Source organism: Sebastes umbrosus, chromosome 24, assembly GCF_015220745.1.
Source record: "Sebastes umbrosus isolate fSebUmb1 chromosome 24, fSebUmb1.pri, whole genome shotgun sequence".
NCBI lineage: Eukaryota > Metazoa > Chordata > Actinopteri > Perciformes > Sebastidae > Sebastes > Sebastes umbrosus.
The window spans coordinates 1,286,599-1,310,370 of NC_051292.1; the positions used below are offsets into that span (position 1 = coordinate 1,286,599).

Sequence of the window (23,772 nt, forward strand, 5' to 3'; positions counted from 1 at the left end):
TAATAAAACTACTCCATTTGGAGTCAAAATTATACAATTTAGTTGTTTTGTTATTGATGTTATACCGTGCACAATGGTAGAGTGTGATGATAAACAGAGTACATGTCATGACCAAAGGCCCCATTGTGTGCACATAGCCTCCTGTAGTGGATATCAGTAGTATTTTAGAGCCAGATTCCCTTTCAAGACGTAGAAAACCCATTTGGCACACTTTGGGTATCCAAGTGGCCAAATGGAGAGTCCGCCTGGTCATATCCTCACTAAAACCTTTGTAGAATCGATGTGCTTTGTGTTATTAGTATCTCCTTTGGCACAGTTGTAGTCGAGGAGATGCTGAATGAATTCAGAGGATAAAAATGTAAATTTTTACTTTGGTTCATCACAATTTACTCAGGCATAGTAACAGTCACAATGTTACTCTGTTACACTGGGGATGAATTCTCTGAGGTACCTTTCCATAGAGACCAAGATCATGCATATGGACCTGGTAGTTGCGGGGCTATTCTTGATTTATTTTGGGTATGTCTGCAGCTTTAAAACGTATATGAGGTTCATTTTTAAAAGGTGAGCTTAGTGTTTGACTGTGTAGTCTGAGGTGATTATTGCAGTGTAAAGACAGCTTAACAGCTGAAGGCTGAATCCTCCACGCAGCGATGGATCGATACACAGATAGATCTGCCCAGGTACTAGAGCTGAATCCTCTCTGCAGGCTCTCCTTCTGTGAAATCATTATCTGTGAACCCTTGCCGTCGCCCACTTCAATGCTACACCAATTACCCACAAACCCCTCTGTCCACAGGTCCCCATGGCAACGTAAGCTGTCCGCCTGGATCGCCTGCGAGAGTTTAAAAAGGTTGAGAGTTTCTTCATTAACTCACAGTTATTACACGGTCTGATTTAAATGTGTGAATTACAGACACATTTATACATCGCCTTTCAACAACATGACAAAGTGCTTTACATCCACAGCAAAAGGCAATATAAAAAGTCTTTGAATTAAACAGTTAATATGCAAAGTTTATCTTAAGCCAGAATGAGGCTTCAGCAGCCTGACTTAATCAGATGAAGTTAAAGTCTTTCTCTCTTTTTGTGTCCACACACACACACACACAGTGTCATTGTTGAGCTGCATGCAAAAAGAGTTTTATACCAAGAAGAAGGAAGATAATTACTTAATTTGCTGCTAAAGCCTGCAGATAAACTTGTGTTTTTGCAATCTGCAGACTTTTACTTAAGTAAGGTTTAGAATGCAGGACTTAGTATTTTCACAGTGTGGTATTAGTACTTTTACTGCAGTAAAGGATCTGAATACTTCTTCCACCGGTGTCGGTCTCGTGTGACATCTCCGAGTTAATGTGATGATGATTTACTGATGTTAGAAAGCTACACGCTGCACCTTCACCCTGCCTCACTCACTTTTATCGACGTTAATCTCACTCCTCTTCGCTATGCTCGGCTAAATGTTTTTTCGGCCTTCATTTGCCCGAGATCCTCCCCCATGGATCATAATTATCAGCTCTGATTGATGGAGCTGCCGAGGAGACGAGACATCCACTTTGCAAGGCCGGTCTCTTTCATTGTAACCACCGGAAGTCACTGAACTCAGCCCGTGTGAGTATATAAGGCTGAAGTTGTATAAATCTCATTTAACTGGGAGAGCTGGTGAAGCATGGAAACTCATTGGAAGAATTAAAGCTCCATAAAAAGGTTAAATGGCCGTTTCACCTCTGGACCAAACATCATGTACACAGACTGAGTGAACAGGATGGCTGATGGACATTAGTATGAGTTGTTACATTCAACAAGTAGAGGAAGGTGCTAACAGGGTTGTGGGTTTGAATCCAGAATCCAGTTCATCTCAAAGATGTTGGATCGGTCAGTCAAGTTCTTCCATGAAATCCGTGAAGACGATAAAACAAAGTCAGCTAACGCTACCTAAAGTTCTTCTTCTTCTTCTTCTTCTTCTTCTTCTTCTTGGTGCACCACCACCAGGGCCGACCCTGATCTGCATGGAGCCCACAGAAACAAAGACGCACATACAGTATGTTGGTATGAGTGGATGAAAGTGATGGATTTTATCTGGATACAAGACTCTTAAACTTGTGTAAATGGGGCCTAAAGTATTGACACACTTTTGGCCATATAGTGCGTAAAATCCTAAATAAATAAGTAGCCTCTAGTAGCCTTGTTAGAGCTCCTCAGTTCACTCCATATTCATTCTTTTGGGTGGGTAAAATCATACTCACAATGTATAAAAGCTGAAACTATGATACCTAATAATTTAGGAAAAACAACAGAAAGCTCCAGCTGCGCCCCCGAACCTTTATTAAAATACATGAGATCATTCATAAAACATAAACTGTGTCTTGAAAAGTGAAAAATTAGATTTATGAATATCTTTAATAAGAACTTCTTGGCATAATCTGTAGTTTAATGTTTGCGTTAAAGAAAATGTCCTCAGTGATGTGAATGCCGATCATGTGGAACCGATGCAAGAATCATTTTAACTTGTTCAAATCTACGGCTGGTTCAGTCTTTACAAACATTGTAGAAACCAACTTTACTTTATTTTGAATTCAGTTGGGATTCCCAAAGTTTTGACAAATGCTTGAATTTGTAAATTTGTAATATCCCCAAATATCTATGACATGATTTAAAGAAATTAAGGTGAGATTTAAAAAGGAAATAATAGAAACTTTGCAGTTTTGTGGAAAATCCTTGCATAGTTGCGTAAATTGTAAAGGTTTTACTGTAGGACGGATTACGATGAAGCAAAAACAGGCTGTAAACCTCCTGATTGTATTAAGTTTGGTTGGTATTCTCAGTGTCAAAGAGAAATAGCTCAAACAAGATTTTAAAGACATAAAGTCACTTGTTAAGAGGCTCTTCTGAGTGGGGTCGCACAGTTTCTTCATGGAGCTGTTATCTGTGGACGCTGAGATTCTCATTTCACTCTCATGGATTTCAAAGTGGCTTACGGCGGGGCTGCGTGACTGACAGACGGGCTAATCAAGTTGTTTTTAATCTCGTTGAAAAGCTCCCTGGCAGATTCCTATTATCATAATGAGCTCTCTCGTTTCTGTTTCAAGTCCTCGCCGCCGCAGCTGTTTGAACGCTCACATCAGAGGAGGATAGAGGGCACTTCCTGTTGCTGAAAGGTCACCCATTCATCCACGTGTCCTTGAGCGAGATGCTGAAACACTTCCTGTCCTCTGGAGCCAACAGTTTCAGCCAAATGGTGCAGCTTCTGGCTACTAATTTAATTTCAGCCTCAAATCAATGAAGCCGCCTCAGCAGTCTGTAATTATTCATGTTGTAATCAGTCGTCCACTTAATTTAACATCCAATAAAAGAGAATAAAAGCTGTTCATGTGCAGGCGAGAAAAAACAACATCTTGTAAGATGTTTCATTTAAAAGCCGTTATAATGATAAAAGCTGCTGAACAGAGCCTGTATTTAGGATGTTGGGGGATTTTTCAGTGTTCAAATCAGATGCAGACACTATAGAATCTAGTGTCTTCATAACATCTATAGTGTAGATGTTATTCCTCATCAGTATGAGTCAATCTTGCTCCAACTCTTCGGTTTTGGTAGCATCAACAACCAACGTCTGCGCAATGACATATTTAAGTTGACTCTGTCATCAGTCTTTAAGGATGAAATCTAAAAGTTCCTAAAGTGCCTAATGTTGCAGATCAGTCGTGCAGGGATACCCAGGATCCGTTCAGAAATAGGATTAGGTCTTTATTTAATTCAAGTCACAGCTCGATGAAGTGCAGTTGGACGTCAGTAATCCCCTCTGACGGTCGGGGCAGCCTCTCTGAGAGTTTGAAGCGTTGCTGTTATGACCTGACGGCAGCTTAGCGTTCACCATATGGTGTTGTGGTTGTCAGGAGCTGTTTTTGTGTGTGCGGGGGAGGTTTCGGTGGAAAGATTAGCTCTGTGTGGTCGCTGTCACGCTGGGCGCTCAATACAAGACTGTCAAAACACTGACGAACGACATGCTTTTACTGCTCCATGAAATGACCTCCTTTAGTTTACTTTAATGGAGACATACCTGTACAACCACAAATATACATAGATGGTCATAGACTGTTAAACGTGATGGCAGGAAATTAGAAAGGGAATGTTCAAAGGACCAGGGTTTAACATGGGTTTAATGTTTAATGTTTTCTTCAGTGTATAATCACCTAGAACACGCTCAAAAGCTTGTCTGGTACGAACACAGATAAATCAAGCCATGTGATACGTCTGTGATCTGATTCATTAACTGACTAACGAGCTAAAAATGGCTCTGATGGCCCAGCCAGCGACTGACAGACAGTGACATGCAGGAGGCGGAGTCATCAGTCATCAAGTTAAAGACTGGCCATTAGAGTCTTCCTCTACTTTAGGTTTAACCATATTTTGTGCATTGGTGTAGACCTGATCTTAGATCAGCATCTTTCAATATTAAAATGTGTGCTTGTCTCATCTGTTGCATCATCCGCAGATTTATACACTTTGTTAGGTTATTGTGGACTCAATCATACAATACAGTGAATGTCTTAAGATATTTGGGATTTTTGGGGAAACATGTTGAGGCAGTGGATGGATTTAGTTAGAAAAGACTAAACAGTTTACAATGTTGTTGTTGTTGTTGTTGTTGTTTTCCATGTCTAGTCTGTTCTGTTCAGCCTGTTTATTGTCTCGTTTCCCATCAGTCCAATTAGCCCACAATGGAAAGAGGAAGTATATATGTAGGCCATCAGGTAGGTGTGAGTGTGTGTGTGTGCGTGTGTGTGTGTGTGTGTGTGTGTGTATGTGTGTGTGTGTGTGTGTGTGTGTGTGTTTGTGTGCGTGTGTGTGTGTGTGAGGAGGATACAGCGCTCTGATCCAGGAGCCTCTAATCCGATCGGAGGGGGGTGAGAGTGGAGGCAGGAGAGGATTATGGGATTAGGTTTGGGAAGATGCGACATGAGATGGCCACTCTGCAGCTGCACAGCCCTGCGCGATGGCACGTTAGAGGTTGCCGTGGCAACCGAGGGGGCGCAGGTTCAAATCCGCTACAGAGGCTCGATGTGTATAATCTAACATCATCTGCATACTGGAGTACTGAACCTTTTACATGTACTGTGTCTGATACACATTTTCTACTACGTTTGAAGTTTTATCTTGTGACATCAACAGCAAAAGTAGTTCAGCTTTTACCACAATTTTCCTGCGTAATTAAGGGCTTTTGACCAACATGACAGGTGTGTTTGTTTTATGCCTGCTTGATTAACAGTTGTTTCAACCTTTTACAGGCAGTCGTGGAGGTTGCCACTTGCTCGTCATACCTCAGCTGCACCCCTATGTCTAAATCCTGGAACAGTTTAACTCATTAAACGTCTCTTTATAAAGCTACAGATGAACTACTACTTTGGGCAAGAATGTCATTTTAATGACTACATGTCAGATGCTCTCCAACATTTGTAACATGAATGTGAAGCAGCATCATGTCCGAATACTGAATCCATCTCCACTGAACTTTTGTGATGAAGACGATGACACCTTTCTTGAAAATACCTAAAATAAAAGTAATTTATTTGGTTATTGCTATTACTCCCTCAGTTAGCAGTATTTCATAGTTTAATAAAAATGTTTTTTTTGTAGGGCGAGTGTGTTGAAGAGACAGGAGGAGACAGGAAGACAGAAAATCATCTTCTCTTAGCTCCAGGCGACCTTCATAAACCACCTTAGTGGCTTGATCACAGCCATAACTCAGGCTAACACCCTGCACAATATCACTCACAGCGGCCCTGACCCTTCAAAAACACTTTCATCCTTTGTCTTATCCAGCTTTATTGTCCACTGCTGCAGTGTGAACAACCAAATGAGCCAGATGGGATTTGACAGATTGAGGATCTGTCCAGATTACGCTGTGATCGGCAGCCAGGCGCACAGACACAATGCCAGGAAGTAATCCAGCGGAGGGAAGCGCCTGCCAGGGCGGGCGCCATGATACCAATGGGCAGAATGTTAACGCCAAGCTGCAGACAGGAACAGGAAGAGACGGACAGGATGCTTCTATTAGCAGCTTGTTGGGAGATGTCTGTTCCCCCATCAGCTGTGGTTAAACATTTGCAGCGATCGATGATAGTTTTAACAAAGATTGAATAGTCACCTGTTTGACCCTGATGTTTGTGGCTCCAAGACGGCCTCCTAGAGGTAGAAACACATAACAACAACAACCAAAACTTGAAGGAGGAGACAAAAAGACTGAATCTGAATCTATAAAACCCATCTTTTTGATTCTTATGGTAGCTTTAATTAATTTAACGTATTTTGAAAAAATCCTTTAATTTTCTTTTTAAGATAATATAATCAGCCAGGAGTCATTTGAACAACTTTTGATACCATTATTAAAGCTATTATTATTTGATTGAATCTGATAATACTGATTTATTGGAGAAATAATGTCAATTTTAAGGGGTCAAAATATGTGTTTTGGTTGTAGTTTGATTAGAGGTATATTTATATACATTAACATGATTATAGATCTGAGATGAGGTTGTTGGGAACTTTATGATTTGTGCATGATGAACTGCTGCCCTCTCATGGGGAACTATGAGAATTACAAATTACTCTTTAGACGTTTACGTTATTTCCTATGGCAGGGTGGGCTCTTCTAATTTCTCAGTTCATGTTGCTTATATTGTGATATGTATGGTAACTAGTTGATGACCAGTTGTCATGGAATTGAGTGGGTGGGCTACATCTGTGTAGCCGTTTGGTACGTCTGTTGGCAGCTAAAGTTTCCTTTGAAAGATGAGGAGGCACAAAATAGAGAAATGAGAAGAGCAGAGAGATTCGGATAGGGGGAAAAAAACAAAGGTCAGAGGTCACAGAAGGCTGCCAGTAAATGGAGCAACTTCTCTGACTTTAAATACAGAAAAACAAACAATAAAAATATCCAAAAGTAAATTAAAAAGCCTCCAAAACACCAGTAACCTCAGCGCATGTGTGTTAATCTCAGTTTAACACCGGCTGCCAGGTGATGACTCAGCAGCCTGGCAAAACCTTTTCCAGCCCAGCAGGAGGTGCTGACCGGTTGCCACGGCGACAGCTCAGCTCAGGGACCCCGGGGCCGGCTCTGAGGACACCTCGGCTGTTTGAGGACGCCGTCTCCCGGGAGACAAAAAATGCTAAAAGAGACACAACAGAGAAAAGACAGAGGGTTGTGACTTTAGCTGCAGGTTTACAAAACGTTTTTAATAATATACCTGTTTAAAGTTGAATTTTTCTCTTATTTTAATAGGTAACAAACATTTCTATTTCTAGTGACCTCATGACATTAAACATGACATTCAGCTAATTATAAAATCACACTTAAAAAATGTAAAATAAATAGGCTACACAAAAAAATTAAAATAAAACTGAAAAAAATCAAAAACTTTATTGAACATGTAAAAAACCTCATCTTCCACCAGAGGAAAAAAAACAACAAAACCTAAAAGTTAGTGATATTATAAAGTATCATAATAATATGACTTAAAGATTATAAGTCAGTATGTATTTACTTTACCATCTCACAATTATAAGACACTATAATAACTCAAAAATTCTACTTATTATATACTATAATATCCTGTATATTTACTGTACTATCTCACAATTATAAGACACTATGTTAAATCATTCAGCTGTGTGCATCATAATATTTGCATAGTAAAATAAAATTCTGAGATAAAACATGACAATAACTAAAAACATTACATTTAAGGAATATTCATTTGCTTCTTTCAAACCTTTTTCTTCTACACAAAATTATTTTTTGTCAAAATTTGAAGTCAAATTCTTGACTTCTTTTGACTTATTATGTCATAATTTGGACTTATACATACAGTAAAATAATGAGGTTTCATCCTGAGCAGACAAACCTAAAGTCCGACAGACAGAAGAAGAGAAATGATGAATGTTTCCAGGATCTCTGCAGCCTGTTTCTCTGCACAGAGTTTCAGTGTTTGAAGCAAACAATGAGATAGTTTGTATTCGTCCGCGTGAGGAGTGTATTTATCATCAAGACAAAGACCCAGTTTATCATGTAATAATAAACGGCTCTGTTCTGACTGAAAATACAAAGAGTGGAGGGGAGGTCAGAGGTCAGGGGGGGCGCTGGAGGAAATCATCTGGGGAATTCAGCACAGTGTGGAGATTATTCATATCATATTCACAAGATATACCTGCTCTGTCATGATGTTATATTCCTTAAAAAACACCTAAACAATGTTACATATAAATATGCAAAACAAGAAACTAACATTTATTCTGCAAATTACTTCATCTGCTAACGTTACGAAGCAAAACCGTCCCGAGTTCTTTACATAGAAATCAGTCCACAGGCTGTTATAGGCAACCGAGAAAGTCGGGATTGTCTCAATTTTGAAGTTACATAACAATCTGTTCACACCATGGCGATACAAATCACTTAATACATGTAAACTGTTACATATAGTACCTTTAAAGGGTAAATGCACTTTTAAAATTGAAGGTCACTTGTTGCACAATCATGATTTGTTTCCAAAATGAAAATTATGAAGAAAACAACTCCTCTTGAAACTTGCAATACTTAGCAGGACATTCACTACGATATAGTCAGTACTAGTCTTAAAGGATCCTCCTGCACATCCTGGGGATACCTCCTAATAATCCTGACTGAACTTTACATCTGGTTTTTCCCCAGAAGTCTCTAAAGTTTGTTTACAGCATTTCAGGAGTAAAACCTGGCACCGGGACATCTCAACTTCTGCCTATTTGGCCGGAGCAGATGTAGTGTTTGTGTGAGGCTGCGGAGGGCACACGTCTGGCCAACTTCACTTATGAAAAGAACGTCTTCATTAACATGCACGGCCATCAGCTTCCTCTGAAACGGGCCTTTGTCTCCCAGCGAACACGAGCCAGAGAAGCAGATCCGGATCAAAGGGGGACAGATGGATGGTATCAGATCCATGATGCTGTTTGGGTCTTACAAGGGCCTGGCAAGGTTTTGTAAATACATCTCACCTGGAAAAGACCCTGTAGTTTCTCCTGTGGCACTTTCTTTCCCCTGTAATTCCTAGAAAATAACTGATAAGGTCATCTGAAGGGGAAAAAGTGATGTAGAAGAGAATTATAAGAATTACACGACTTCAGGTGCTACTGGTGTGACTTCAGCTGCTACAGGTGTGACTTCAGGTGCTACTGGTGTGACTTCAGCTGCTACAGGTGTGACTTCAGGTGCTACTGGTGTGACTTCAGCTGCTACTGGTGTGACTTCAGGTGCTACTGGTGTGACTTCAGCTGCTACTAGTGTGACTTCAGGTGCTATTGGTGTGACTTCATGTGCTACTGGTGTGACTTCAGCTGCTACTGGTGTGACTTCAGGTGCTACTGGTGTGACTTCAGCTGCTATTAGATGTCTGTAGGTCAGTAAATAAGATGCATTAAGACAATAATGTTCATGTTTTTTGTTGATATTCGTTAGTTTTCGACTGTATGGAAAGATGATGATTGTCTAAAAGTTACCTTCTTCTCCTATACTGTAATAAACCAGTTATTATCCTGACAATAAGAGTCAGACCATGGGTGCTGCAGTGGAGTGAGGGGGGGTGGACGGACGGGATTGGTCAGCAGTTTGAATGACCCTCCTCATCACCACCCACCATCCTGCTGCACTATAAAGTCTGCTGTCCATCCTCAGCCTCCGCAAACACACAACGCCTGTCTGAACTCACACTGAGGTAAGCTCACCTTTCTTTTCTCTTTTTAATGCAGAAAAAATTAATAAAATATATAAAAAACTTTCAATTCCAGGATGTAAAATAATCAATAATGTCAAGTACAGTTGTGTTCAAGTTTAAAAAGTATATAAAAGTCTTTCAGTTTAATGCAGCACTTCTTTGCATGCTGCTAAAATGTACTTGTATTAAGTGGTATGGATGGTATTAATGAGTATAATTCGTATTCAGTGGTGTATGACGTAGATTACTTTTATGGCTGGGCTTCGTCTATATTTCATCATGTGAGACTGATTTCTATTTTAGTTCGTGAACCCTGAACAATATTGTCATTTATTTGTGTATTCTTTCTGATGAAAAGGTGAAGAGTAAGATGACAATGACTGACCTGGAGACCTCGATGGCGACCATCATTGCGGTGTTTCAGAAGTATTCTGAGAGAGAAGGAGACAAACACAAACTGAAGAAGAGCGAGCTGAAGGATCTGCTTCACGACGAGCTGCCAGATCTGATGACGGTGAGACACTCAACTGAGTAAAGTATTATTAAAATAATAAAAGTCCTGCATTCAATGTTAAGGAAAGAAGAAAAAGTTCATTTACTGTAGTACCTAACTAGTTCAGGTACTTACAATCCTCTACAATTGAACTTATAGCTTTATTAGCTTATAAAATGTGATGCATTGTTATAAATCAAAACACCCAACAGTATTATAGGATTATAATGCATTAATGTGTTCATCACTTTAATGTTGCAGCTGGTAAAGGTGGAGCTACTTTTAATTACTTAATATACTGCTGGGTGGTTAACATTATATATCATAATTTAGTAAGTATAATTTTAAGTATAAAGGGCCATAAAATGCAAGTACTTGAATATTTAGTTACATTCCACCACTGGCTGCCAATACTTTCTGTTGAAGGTGTAACTTCATGACTTTTACTTGCAACAGAGTATTTATACACCGTTGTATTACTAATCTTTCTGAAGTAAAAGATTTCAGTACTTCTTCTACCACTGCACAAACGTCTCAAAGAATGGAAAAGATTTTCATTTAAATAAATGTCTGTTAAGTCACTGATGAAAGTGTTGCAATATCTATATATAACCAATATTATGAATGTCTGTGGTGACATTCTTGGGGAAAAAAACGCTGTATTACAGTTTTTCTCCATTATACACACAATTTAAAGTGGCACTCCTTAAGAATATTTCAATATTGAATGTATTATCCTGAGCGCTGTACTATACGTGACCCGATGTGAACTGTCTACCTCCTGCAGCATGTCAAAGACCAGGCCGCGCTTGACAGCCTGATGGAGAGCCTGGATGCCGACGGCGACGCCGAGTGCGACTTCCAAGAGTTCATGACATTCATCTCCATGGTTACCGTCTGTTGCCACGAGTTCTTTGAGCATGAGGACGAGTGAAGGAGGAGGCGAGACAAAAGAGGGGAGCTACAGTAAATTATAAAGAAGAAGAAGAAGCCTAGCAACGCACAACCCTGTAGGTGCCCTCAGAGCAGTGCATGGTGGGAAAAACACAACTCCAGCCAGCAGCCAAAACATTATTAGAGCAGTAAACTTTTCTATTTGAGTCTAAATATCTAGATGGCTTGTAAAGTCTTTCAAATGGCTCTGAAGTTTGTTACAAAAGCAGCCACTGATTCCTAAAAGTAGTTTCTTTAACAACATTTTGCTCGTTAGTTGGCTGCAGAAACTGACCATGTTTCTGTAGTTTTTTAATTCAGCATAATTCCCCATCACATTCTGTAAATCAAACGGAAACATTTGAGAAGTGTTCGCTAGATTTTGGGTATAGCTAGAACTTTGTTCTGCAAACCACCAATCAATAATGTAAGGTTGTTCTGTTGAAAAGAGCCAGTAAAGTTGTATAGATGACTGTCTACTCTACACATAATAACCATTTGGAGGTACTTTTTAAACCGATGTTTAAAAGATTGTGGCTGGTATATTTCAGATGTGGCTATTTAGCAGCCTCCAATCATTCTTTTGAGATTTACACAAAGCGTTTTAAGAAGCCAGTAAATCGAGAAAGAGACATTTCTACAGCCCTGTCTCCTACTAAATTATGTTCCCATACAACTCAACTCAATTCTTACTTTCTGAGGGAAACAAAAACGGATAAAAACGCAACAAAACTACTTGGTTAGGTTTAGTAAAAGTCATGCGTTGGCTTAAATTCAGTATGTTACAGTACGTTATTTCAACCCGTTCTCATCCCAACTCGCCGCATACTGATGCTTTGTCAGACCCCTCGGCGCCATTTTTCAATCGCAGTAAACACGTTCTTAATGTTGTGAATTAAACAAAAATGCTTGCTTAGGTTCAAGCAACAAAACCACTTAGTTAGGTTTGAGAAAGAACAACATGGTTGGGCTTCAAACTACTGCGTTTGTAAAGTGAAAATGAAACTGAACGTTATGAACACGCGACACGAACAAACTGATCTGATCTGAAACTTAACACACGGGACATGAACAGCGGTCTCCTGGATGACAGTCCTGTGTTTGTTTGTCCCATCCATTCACCCCTTTATACTCCGTTAGCACACTCCCGGAGCATTTTCTATGCATGTTTAATATTGCTGCGGATGGGTTTACTACTGTATGTACTGATGCCAAAGCAAAGCATCAGTATGTAACGCCCTGGAAATGAGAACGTGCTGGATGAAAGTTTGTTTCACCCATCTATCCGCCCCAACCTCCTGGATTATGATTTGAAACGTATTTGTGATACATCCGGGAGAAAATACGTAGTTTCACTGTCTGGAAACGTAATTTTTAGGAGACCAGGTTGCATTTTTATCAACTCCTGTCGCCACTTTAGGAGTCAACCAACTGCTTAGAGGCACCTGTGTTTGAAAAACCTTGTTGACTATCAAATATTGAAAGTTACTTGTAAGTTGGTTGTTGGCTAGTAACAGTTTCAAAATGGCTTGTGAGTTTTTAATCTAGAAGCCACTTTGGAAGCAACTATTTAGGAGTTCACATACTTTTCAGACAACATTTTTAAAACATGTAGTTGATTATCTAACATTGAAGTGACTTCTAACTTACTCTTCAAGTTACATACGTTTAATTGGCTAGTAAAATGATGAAAATGGCTTTTTTACACTCTAGCTGCAGTTACCAACCATAATTTAGAGTTATATTGTAAATCTGGCTGGTAGATTTCAGATGTCGCTAGTAAGTTTATCTATTCAACATGTTTTTGTTCAGCTCTTGTCTATTTGGAGCTACTTTATGTTTAGGTAGTTGGTAAACAAGTAATCAACATGTATTTGAGTCATAATACATGTCTAATCATAAATATAATCATAAAATGTTTGGATTTAGAAGCCAACAATCCGATTCAATGTTAGAATACAGAATCTAGTTTCACACTCTTCTCGTCATGTAAAGAAAACATATGAGGTATGAAGATGTTTATCAAAGCAGTCGAACTGAGTTCGTCTGATGATGATGGCTATTTTGAAATGTTGGTTTGTTTGGATGTCGGTGACATGAAATGAATTAAATTATCAATGTGTGACTCTTGAGTTGGAGAATTGGTTTTGGTTGACATATTGTTTTTTTGTGGGATAGAAAAAGAAGAAAAGTCAAATAAAGTGGCATATGAAAACATTACTGCTGATTACCATCGTAGGATAAAGAAGGTCACACACAAGAGAAGAACACATTTCTTCTTTCTTCTTTTTGCCTGTTGCCATTATTAATACAAAATATTCAGAGAAACACCAGACTAACATTTTAATAGAGGTTCAACAGAGTTCCTCAACCATGACTCATATATTGTTTTAGTGATTTAAGAGATAAAATAATCCTCCTTTTCTGCAGACTTTGGTTCAGTATTTTCACTCTAACACAATAAATCATGTAGAAGACCACAACCTTGGTAAGAAAACAACTTCAGGGATTAAATATGCTCCATTTTTGTGGTTTAAAATGTCAGATTTCTACAGATGAACTGCAGGTTTTTTTCCTGGCTGGTGATGACAGAAATCATAAAGTGAAGAAATCAGGATTTATGCCAAAAGCTAAATTAACTGACTGAAAAGTTTAACCCCTAAAAGTCAAAACATACAGAAGTTTCCTGGCAGGAAAAATCACTATATGACTTTAATGGTTCGTTCTTGTCACACCGATATGTCATGACATATTGACATATTGACAAAAGAAGTTGTACTTCTTTGTTTGTAGAGTGAGTCTGAGGCATTTTCCTACAGGATTATTCAAATAAATTCAGTGTTTGTCGCTGAAGTTTAACTTTATTTTCATTGCAGTGCTTTGAAGAGCTTTCTGTACATCCTTAAAGCTCAAATATTCAGTTAATGTGAACCCTAAAATAACACCAAACCAAAAGGTGGATCATCTTCTAATCTTTTCTTTTGTTTTGTGTGCAACATAATCAGCCACGCAGCCCTCAGGTGTGTGATTTCATGTGTGAAGGTAATCCCTCTCCGGTCCCCACTGAGCTCATTAACAACAGTCAACTGGTCCACTATTCTACCTGAAGGAAAAGTTTGATGCACATTTCTGTTTCCTGCACATTACATTAAACAAGACAACATGAAATCATCTTTTCTCAGTAAGGTAAAACGTCATGTTGGTATCAGTCCATTGTGCCGACCTCCTCTTCCCTGTCTGCCTGTTGCTGGGCTTGTGTGGCTGCTGTCTTGGAGATGGGCGTGACAGAGGGTCGTCAGTGAAGTGGCAGCACCTGAGCTCAACCAGCAGCACTGCAGGAGCAGCAAATGGGCCCTGTGTGCCAGCGCTGCTTTAAAAACCCTGTTGGAGCTCAGTTGATGGTCCCCTCTCCTTTCTGAGACACCCATTTGGCGTTGGGTTGGCATATGGTTTGTGTTGCTGCACCATACAGTACAACATTGCACTCACACTACTGAATTAACTGATTCCACATGCCTAGCCTAACATTTCCTCTTATGTCTTCTTTGAATTAATAAATAATTTGGTTAATTGACTTTGTCGTCTGCATCTCCCTCTTTTGTCCCATGGCCATGCGGCCTGGTTTGTGATAAAGAGCAAGGGCTAAATAATCCTGAATGAATTTGTTCTTGTTAGCGGTCTGGATGTTTTTAGGCAGATAAATGAGATTTATATTAATATGTTGACCATTAACCTGGTGTAAACTGAAGTATCAGGGATCCAGTGAACCTAAAGAAGTTGTAGTTGTATCAGGCCATTAAATAGGTGTTATCAGTCGCTATAAGCACCATAGATGTGGGTCAGGAGTGGCCTTCTACGCCTACTACGTAGTGAAAGTGAAACCTAAAAGCAATGTCACTTTTTGAACACAAACAAAAAGGCTTCTTTAGGTTTAAACAACAAAACTACAACTTCTTCAGCCGATTAGACTGTTTTCAGGCTTTTAAATATGCGTTATCAGTCGCTCTATGGTGCTTATAGTGACTGATAACACCTATTTAATGGCCTGATAACAGTCGAATCGGGTGCAGCGTTTACTGTGTCACAGTGTCTCAACATCACAGCTAGATTCATGTATTTACCATTAAACACGTATTGTAAACCCTGGCGCCACGGATCCAGTTATTAATCACTTTCTAGGTTGTTTGAGAAAACTTTTCAGTTATAATCTTGTCTTCCTTTCTGAGTTGATGGATGATGCCGAAATTCATCATTTGGTCTTGGTGACAATTACAGGAACAGGGAAATATGACATGTTATATGGCTCAGTGTTTACTGTATTTACATACTACATATATGAAGTATTGGTGACTTTCTGAAAGCTCATTGTGTTCTCCTCTTCCTGTGTTTCATTTTGGGCCAAAGGGTGCGTCCTTCGAGAGTTGGGGCGCAGCCAGGGAGGAATCATCGTAAAACAGCCACATATTAAAACAATATATCTGGTTCTTTGGAGGCATTCTGGGAAATGTAGGAAACCACAAACACAGGGAATAACTCCTGCAACAAATGAGCTAAACATGAATTAACAGGCTGAAGGTGAGGATATTAAACACAATGTGTGTTTAACACACACACACACACACACACACAAGAAGAGATGATGTAAGAGGTGTTTCTGCAGGCTGTGAAGCATCAGAGAGGTGGAGTCAGCCTCGTGATTGGCCGGGGGAGGAACAGATCCCGACCCTTGGGACTGACACCACACCCATCTGTGTGTGTGAGTGTGTGCGTGTGTGTGTGCGTGTGCGTGTGTGTGCGTGTGTGTTTGAGTTGTGTGCATATTGTTCAGCATACGCTCTGTTGTGTTTCTTCTTCTTCTTCTTCTTCTTCTTCTTCTCAGAACTGGTGAGTTTTTTGGGGCTTTTAAACCTTTTAAATGACAGTTTAAAGTCTTGTTTTGTTTCATTTGTGATATTTTACTCTTGGCATCGTGACTACAGCTTTGTTTTTACTCTGTAATATTTAGTAATCAGTCAATAATCTCTAAAACAGTGCTTGTGAAGTCCTCACAACTTCTATCAGTTTGCTGATTTTACAAGTTATAGCTACATTATAGATTTTATAAGTTATGAATAAAAGCGTGATGAGACCAGAGAGGGATGTGTGAGGAAAGTAAACACTTGTAGTGGACGTTTGGGTAGAACAGAATCAAATCAGATTAAAATGACCTTAATGCTCTGCAGCTCAGAGATAAACACTGAGTCATTTCCCACCAGTTCATAGTTCAGACTGTGAAAAACTGCCTTTAAAAGACTCCAAAACGTGACTGAAACGCTCCAGAGAAAACTTGAATGAACATAATCAGGAGCTGCTTGTTCAAGTCAATGTTTAGAGGAGGATTAAGACAGTTAAAAAGCATCTTGCAGATCTGCTGCAGAAGTTAACAGTTTGGGCAAAGTTGAATTATTTGCATTTATTTATTAATTTCCATAATTCATTTTAAGTAGAGGATGCTGCAAAAATCTACGTTTTGAGTTGGAAAATTAAACTAATTTTAAAACATGACTGCATCGTCCTTAACTTTTATGAATATTTGATATAAGCGTGCCATAAATTGTTCAGTTTATGAATTGTTTCTGCTCAGGTTGGCGTCATCATGAACACTTCCCCGACTCCCGCTCCAGGGACTGCAGTGCCAGCTGAAACGTGGCCTCCTCTTCCTGGAGTTGTGACGAAGGGTACGTACATATACATGAATGTGATAGTAAAATACATCAAAGTTCAAAGACGTCAGTGTCTGAGAAAAGAACAAAACACAACAAAGACTCTCTTTTCTCTCCCATTAATCCTCTCATGACCCCTCAGGTTTATCTGGTGACCCTTTGGAGGGGTCCGACCCCTAGGTTGGGAAGCATACAGTGTATATAGTAGTTGAAACTAGCAGTGGTGGTAAAAGTAGCAGTAAAAAAAAGGATTGGCAGCAAAATTATGCTAATCCTATTTTAATTTATTTTGCATTTTTTATTGTATTTTTCTTCTATTCTATATTTATGTTTCTTGTACTTATTATTTATAATATTTTTCATATTTTTATTGTATTTTTCCTTTATTATATATTTATGTTTCTTGTACATGTTTTTTAACAGTATTTTTCATATTTTATTGTATTTTTCTTCTATTCTATATTTCTCTTACTATGTTTATTTTATGCACCAAAGCACCAAAGCAAACTCCTTGTATGTGAAATCCTACTTAGCAATAAACCTGATTCTGATTGTGATTCTGAAATGTACTCAAAGTATTAAAGTAGAGTAGACTTTCAGAGAGTTATATTAATATACAATAATAACATTGGAATATTATTATATTAGGTATTTTTACAGTGTTGTTTGGGTACTTTTACTGAAGTGAAAGGATCTTTTTCCAAACAGTCAGTTTGTTTGAAATCTGATCAAACCGGAATCTTTGATCGATGATTCTGTGATTGATTATGAGTCTCACACACAAACACACACACGCACACACACCACACACACACACACACACACACACACACACTGTGAGTGTTTTGGACCAGCCGAGGTGTGTGTGTGTGTGTGTGTGTAGGGAGTGTCTTATCTGGCCGATGTCAGGACAGGAGCATGGGAAGGAGTGAGTGTGACGCCTCCAGGGTCTGTCGCCACGGAGATAAGAGCTGGCACACTGATACCGGCTGGCCCTCGTTTCCACAGCAGGGCCAAAGAGGGCCAAAGAGGGCCAAAGAGGGCTAACCAGCTGGGGACGTGTGTAGAAAAAGCCTTCAGGACTTTTCTTTACTTCAGTACTATTTTATTCTGCTCTGAGGGAAATAATGTACTTTTTACTTCACTACATTTATCTGACTCAGATAACTGTTGCTTTTTATATAAAGTAACATGATATGTTTGTATGATATGATCCAGTTCTATACTATTAATCTACCCAGTGGTATGCAATAAGTACTATTACTTTTGAAACTTAAATAATTTTGCTTACAGGAGTAGTTGGAGCTAAAAACATCATATTTATGGTAATTAAACTGTCAAGTTTATATTAATATCTGTTGTTTTCACTGCATCAGTAATGCAACATTTATAAAAGGTGGAAACATTTACATTTAGAGTCTATTCTACTGTTATTTCTGAACAAAAACACCAAAATGCAACATCTGTTGTCGTATTTATGACTTCAAAAATCTTCTTGGCAACTCACTGGATGTCAAGATAACAAAAGTGTACTCTTATTTCATTTGTAAGACACTCTATCGTTAAATTAAATATCTGTCTGCAGACTGAACGAGTTCTTGCTATTAGACAAAAACAGAGATGTTTGTAGGATATTGCTGTGAGAATGTGATGTGTAAATACAGAGCTGATTGTATGTGAGCAGCCCTGTTTGGCCCTGAAGTGTAAAAGCAGCGTCTGTCACCTCGTCTCTGCACACACTGAGGCTTTAAAATAGACTGAGGGTGTCTGAATACCATGCATGGTTGGATTCTGCTGCCATGTGTTATAATGTGAGTAACTCTACAGTGGGTGTGCTGGCTCAATACTGGAAACCACAGTTGAAGATCTGAAGTTTTAGTGCAAGAAAAGACGCCAGATTTAACCCAGTTTCACCCTAAGAAGTACATCTAACGTGCTTGTTTCAACACCTTTATAAAGATGCTTCACATTTCCCCGACATGAGAGGCTGAAGGTGTTTATTAAAATAATTGATGAATGATAGTAAATGAATGAATTGCATTTTATTTAAAATGTAACTGATGTCTTTTACAGGCATCGACACTGAGGATGGAGCTTTTGCAGCCTTAATTGGAGGTGAGAGCTGAACTTTTTTCTCCTGATTATATCTAATGACGCTAACAGATAAGAGATAAACGGTAAAATGAATTCCTCAGGGAGTTTTAAGTCCTCTGCAGAGCATTTTGTCCTGTCTTAACGGACAAAATTACATGATTAAAGACACATTACGACCCTGCTTTGGACACTGCTTTTCAAGATCTTGTAGATTTTGCTCCAGTACCTTTTTATCCCACGTTATATAAATGCAACATACAGGATATCTTCTAAAAGATGTATTATGTATTGTCGTTGGGTTTGACTTTGATTCCTGCAGAAAAGTGACTCCCATGTGCCGTGATTAAATGTTGGATACGTTTTGAATCTTTGAGTGCTCATTTATACTCCACCTTCCAGGGATCGTCGGCTCCATGCTGCTGCTACTAATCTGCATCATAGCGGTGTTGCTGTGGTGTTTGTCCAGACATAAAGGCTCATACGTCACCAATGAGATGGACGACGCCGACGCCGATGAAGACGACGCCGAGTCTGTTGGTTCTGACACGGCGGTCCAAAGCAGGGAACCTCTGACGACCAAAGACGACGAATAAAAACAAATGGAACATTTTTAAAATACAGACTTTGAGTTGAGTAGTCGAGAACTAAAGAGCTTTTTGTTTCACTGAGGAGAAGCACGAAGGAAGTCATCTTTCAAAAGTAACCATTTTCCTAAAGCTGCACAAAGCAACTTTGCTCATTGCTGCCACCAAACGGCTGCAAGACACAACTGTTTGACATGTGACGCTTCACGTCCCACACATTTTAATTCAGTGATATCAATTGATGAATGAATGTTGCACCAGTTGCATCGTGCTCCTCATGAAATGGGATTTTCTTTCTAAACCAATTTGTCGATATTCACATTCGCTCTTGCTAATGTGATTTGTCCAGTGACCCAGAGTATCAAACTTGAATAACTGTCACAGTAATCTGGAATTTAATTTGGAGAAATTGAGAATCTGCAGCAGTTTTTCACGCTTTCTGATTGATTCTCCCGAGATGGTTTGGTTTAATGTAAATATGTGCTTTATTGCAGCTTTAAATAACGTCACACACTTTACTTTCTACTTTCTACTTCTGCACAATAACAGCCATAATTGTAAGTAGCATTTCCTGTTAAAGTCAGAATGTTTGCCTCACATTATTCTGCAGGCTTATTACCTGACTCATGTCCTGAATCAAATGTTACAAACCACCAGACAAAACTTTTTTTACAGCAGAACAAACATTTACCGGCTGCTGCTGGTTGTTGTAATATGTGAAGTGACTCTGACTTACATACCACACTGTTGTGAATCAGCTGTGAGGAATAATCGGAGTGTATATGCTCATTTTCCAACCTCCAACTTCAATCCACGCTGATTTGTTTCTGCATTTTTACTTTTTTTGTTGTTGTTTTTTAATAAATAGACAAAAATGATGATAAAATAGAAGGTAAAAAGGATTTTTAGAGATTCAAAACACCAAAGAGAGATAAAAATAAATAAATAAGAAAGTCAATACTTAGTTACTATAATGAATTGTTTTTCTACAGCTAGAAATATAATTTTTCTGTTCTGAATCTTTGTTTACTTATCGAAATCTCTTATTTTACTTTTTAATAATTCATAAGAATAAAGTTTACACTTTTTGACACAATGAGTCCTTTATTACTATCTAGCGGTCAAGAAGAAGTACTGCACTCATTTCAAAATGTGTTGTTCTTTTGTGCATTCGAGGATCTTTGGGGAAAACATTTTCAATAAAACAGAGAGAGGAATTTATTTCTAACATACATAAAAGTTATAACACACATCCCATGCTATTAGTATACTTATTTTAAACTTAAAATAAGAGAGTATACTTTCAGTTTACTTTGTATGTACTTATCAAAGATATACTTAACACAAGTATACTTAAGTATACTTGGCTCATACTGACAAGTAGACAGAAAGGTCGAGGTATACTTGGCTTATACTTGTACTTAATATTTTGATCAAGATATACTTGAGAAAATTACAAGTAAGTATGCTTGTAGTATAAAAAATATTTAACTAGTAGTTTACTGAATATACTTTAAAGTGTACTTTCATAAACTATTATATGGGCTACAAGTATATACAAGTATACTTTCAGTATAAAAACTATTAAACTACTAGTTTACTGAGATTATACTTTAAAGTGTAATTTCATAAAGTAAAACGTGGACTACAAGTATAAAACTAGTAAACTATCAGTACAATACTTACACTTAAAGTATACTTTCATAAACTAAAAAGTTGGCCTATTCAGTCCCAAGAAGTTTTGAAGTAGTACACTTACAAGTATAAAAATAGTAAACTATCTGTATACATATAGTATAGTTGCAGTACAAAATAAGACATAAATGTAAACTAGTTGTTTACTCAATGTTTATTATTCTTACATTTAAAGTTCACTTAAAAAGTGGGCCAATTTAGTCCCAAGAAGTATTAAAGCAGTACGCTTATAAGTATACTACTAGTACATTGATATTAGTATACTTACTACATAAAGTATACTTGGGAGAGACTTCATAAAATAAACTTGAAGTATACTGCTTTTTCGTAAGGGTATAGACAAAAATTAAAAGGACACACATCATTGGATTATTAAAATATATATATATATATTTATATAATATTATTTTCTCCATCCATTAAACCTCATCATGATTACTAATACAATTATTACCATTATTGAAAAGAAAAGCAGAAAATCTTCACATTTGTGAACCATGAAATATTTTCACATGAAAAATGACGTTTCTGCTGTACGTTTATAAACGTTGGGTTGTTTAATCTATATATATATATATAAAAAAAAACGTATCTTAAATGTCTTCATATGTTTTGTACATAATCATTTTTCATAATGCTGTCAGATAAATGCTGCGGAGTAAAGGTATAAATTAGCATGAAAAGAAGAGACTAAAGTACAAGTACTTTGAATGTGTACTTAATAGCAGTAAGAGGCTGACTTGATTTTCCTTCTTTGTGTCTTCTTGCTGTTTGAGGAGTCACAGCTGTGACGAGTACTACTTTCTGATAAACTGATCTGGACTCATTTTTGGGAAAAGCAGAGCGTTCTGTTGGTGCTGCCAGACTTTCACTAAAGGATGGATGATTTCAGTGTGTGTGTGTGTGTGTGTGTGTGTGTGTGTGGTCCTGATGGTATCACGCTCGGCCTTCGACCCCGACGCCAGATGATTCCTCTGAACCACCTCTGAGCCAGAGACGGTTTGATACAAAGGTCCTGCCAATGTGTCTGGATTCATTCTAATGTCTGAGTCACTCTGGACTTCTGGTAAACGGGACGTTATGTGACTTCCTGGTTGAATAAAGGTTATGTATGTGTATGTTATGGTGAGATGAAGTGAACCACGAAACAGGAGGAAGGAAAATAAGATACAAAAACTGTTCTCACCCTGTTTAATGTTAAACTTTAAACCATAAAAGAGTTTTACTTTCACAAACATTTTAAACAGAGAACTGAGCCACAGGTCTGGCTCCAGTGTTTTAATGGCTGATGCTTTGTTTTAAGTGTTTTTATCGTACTTTATATTTTATCTCACTGGTTTCTTGTCAGCACATTTCTTTTTTTTTGTTCTTCCAGTTGTGGACGCAGTATTCAAATATTTTACTTTCGTAAAAGTACAGAAGTTTTACCAACAAAATGGACTTCAAAAGTAAAGGTATACAACGTGGCTACTGTCAGTGTTATATATTATTGTATCCTTATTATTGGTGTATTGTACAGTAAAGTTAGAGCTAATTTTAACTACTTCATATACTTTTGGTAGTTTGATCTGTAACAATTGATCATATTTTATTAATTAAAATAGATTTTTATGTCTTAATTTGAAAAGTAACTACAGCTCTTAATAATATAATATGTCTCTCTGATATGTGGTGAAGAAGAAGTATAAAGTTGCATAAAATAAAAAAAAATTCTCAAATAAAGTACAATTACTTAGAATTTTGATGTATTCCTCATATTTCTGCTGTTGTCTTCATCATATTTTTGTTTTTCAGTTTAATTTTCAGCTTCCTGAAAGACAGCAGAAATCTAGCATGTGGCAGCGTGTCTGTCTGTAACACCAGCAGCAGGCGGTGCTGTTGGACCGAACCGGAGCTCCACAGCAAACAGCAGAGTTCTGTTAGAGAACTATTAACAGTCAATACTCCACTGGATTCATGATCGATATCAATAAATGAAGTGTAAATATGTGAAGGAAAAGTAATGAGATGTTGGATTCAGTGTTATTTAATCCTGTTTGTTATCGTACTCCTGTTACTGCATTCAATATTTACATCCACAGCATGAGTGACAGGCTAAACATCATGTGTCTGTGTGTGTTTATCGGCTAATAAAACCTGCAAATTAAAACCGCGTGACGCTTGTTAATGAACTGCCTTTAAACAAGACACACACACACACACACACACACACACACAGCAGAGCAGGCATATAACAGCTTAGTGGGCAAAAAATAACCCAGCCTCTAGTTTAACTTGCTAACAATGAATAAAGAGTTTTCTCTTGACAAGTCAGTCAATACAAGTCAATTTCCTTAAAATAAAAATACCAAATTTAAATTCCCTAAATTCCACCTCCCTGGGTCGGCTGGGAAACTTTGTTCTGGGCTAAAAAAAAAAAATAGAATTTAAATTGCAAAATGTGCAGTCTAAATTTGAACACCTTATATATATATATATTTACGATGCCACTAGTTCACATGTTTCTTTGAGAAAAAGAAAACATTTCAGTG

The 23,772-nt window shown here is 38.0% G+C and overlaps 2 protein-coding genes and 1 long non-coding RNA gene across 3 annotated transcripts; 2 read left to right on the plus strand and 1 right to left on the minus strand.

Annotated features, from left to right (window-relative positions):
- The first annotated feature begins 9,590 nt into the window (after positions 1-9,590).
- Positions 9,591-13,298, plus strand: s100b (S100 calcium binding protein, beta (neural)). The gene is made up of 3 exons (XM_037761505.1): positions 9,591-9,740; positions 10,099-10,254; positions 11,021-13,298. The coding sequence occupies exons 2-3, from the start codon at positions 10,111-10,113 to the stop codon at positions 11,165-11,167; spliced, it is 291 nt and encodes a 96-aa protein (XP_037617433.1). The 5' UTR covers positions 9,591-9,740; positions 10,099-10,110; the 3' UTR covers positions 11,168-13,298.
- A 190-nt stretch (positions 13,299-13,488) lies between these two features.
- Positions 13,489-14,722, minus strand: LOC119483415. Its single transcript, XR_005205676.1, has 2 exons — positions 14,693-14,722; positions 13,489-14,659 (listed from the first exon to the last, which is right to left on the minus strand). It is a non-coding gene; the product is annotated as an uncharacterized LOC119483415 (long non-coding RNA).
- Positions 14,723-15,894: 1,172 nt separating this feature from the next.
- Positions 15,895-20,642, plus strand: LOC119483407 (small cell adhesion glycoprotein homolog). Its single transcript, XM_037761503.1, has 4 exons — positions 15,895-16,050; positions 16,790-16,883; positions 18,942-18,983; positions 19,362-20,642. The coding sequence occupies exons 2-4, from the start codon at positions 16,802-16,804 to the stop codon at positions 19,553-19,555; spliced, it is 318 nt and encodes a 105-aa protein (XP_037617431.1). The 5' UTR covers positions 15,895-16,050; positions 16,790-16,801; the 3' UTR covers positions 19,556-20,642.
- Positions 20,643-23,772: the final 3,130 nt, after the last annotated feature.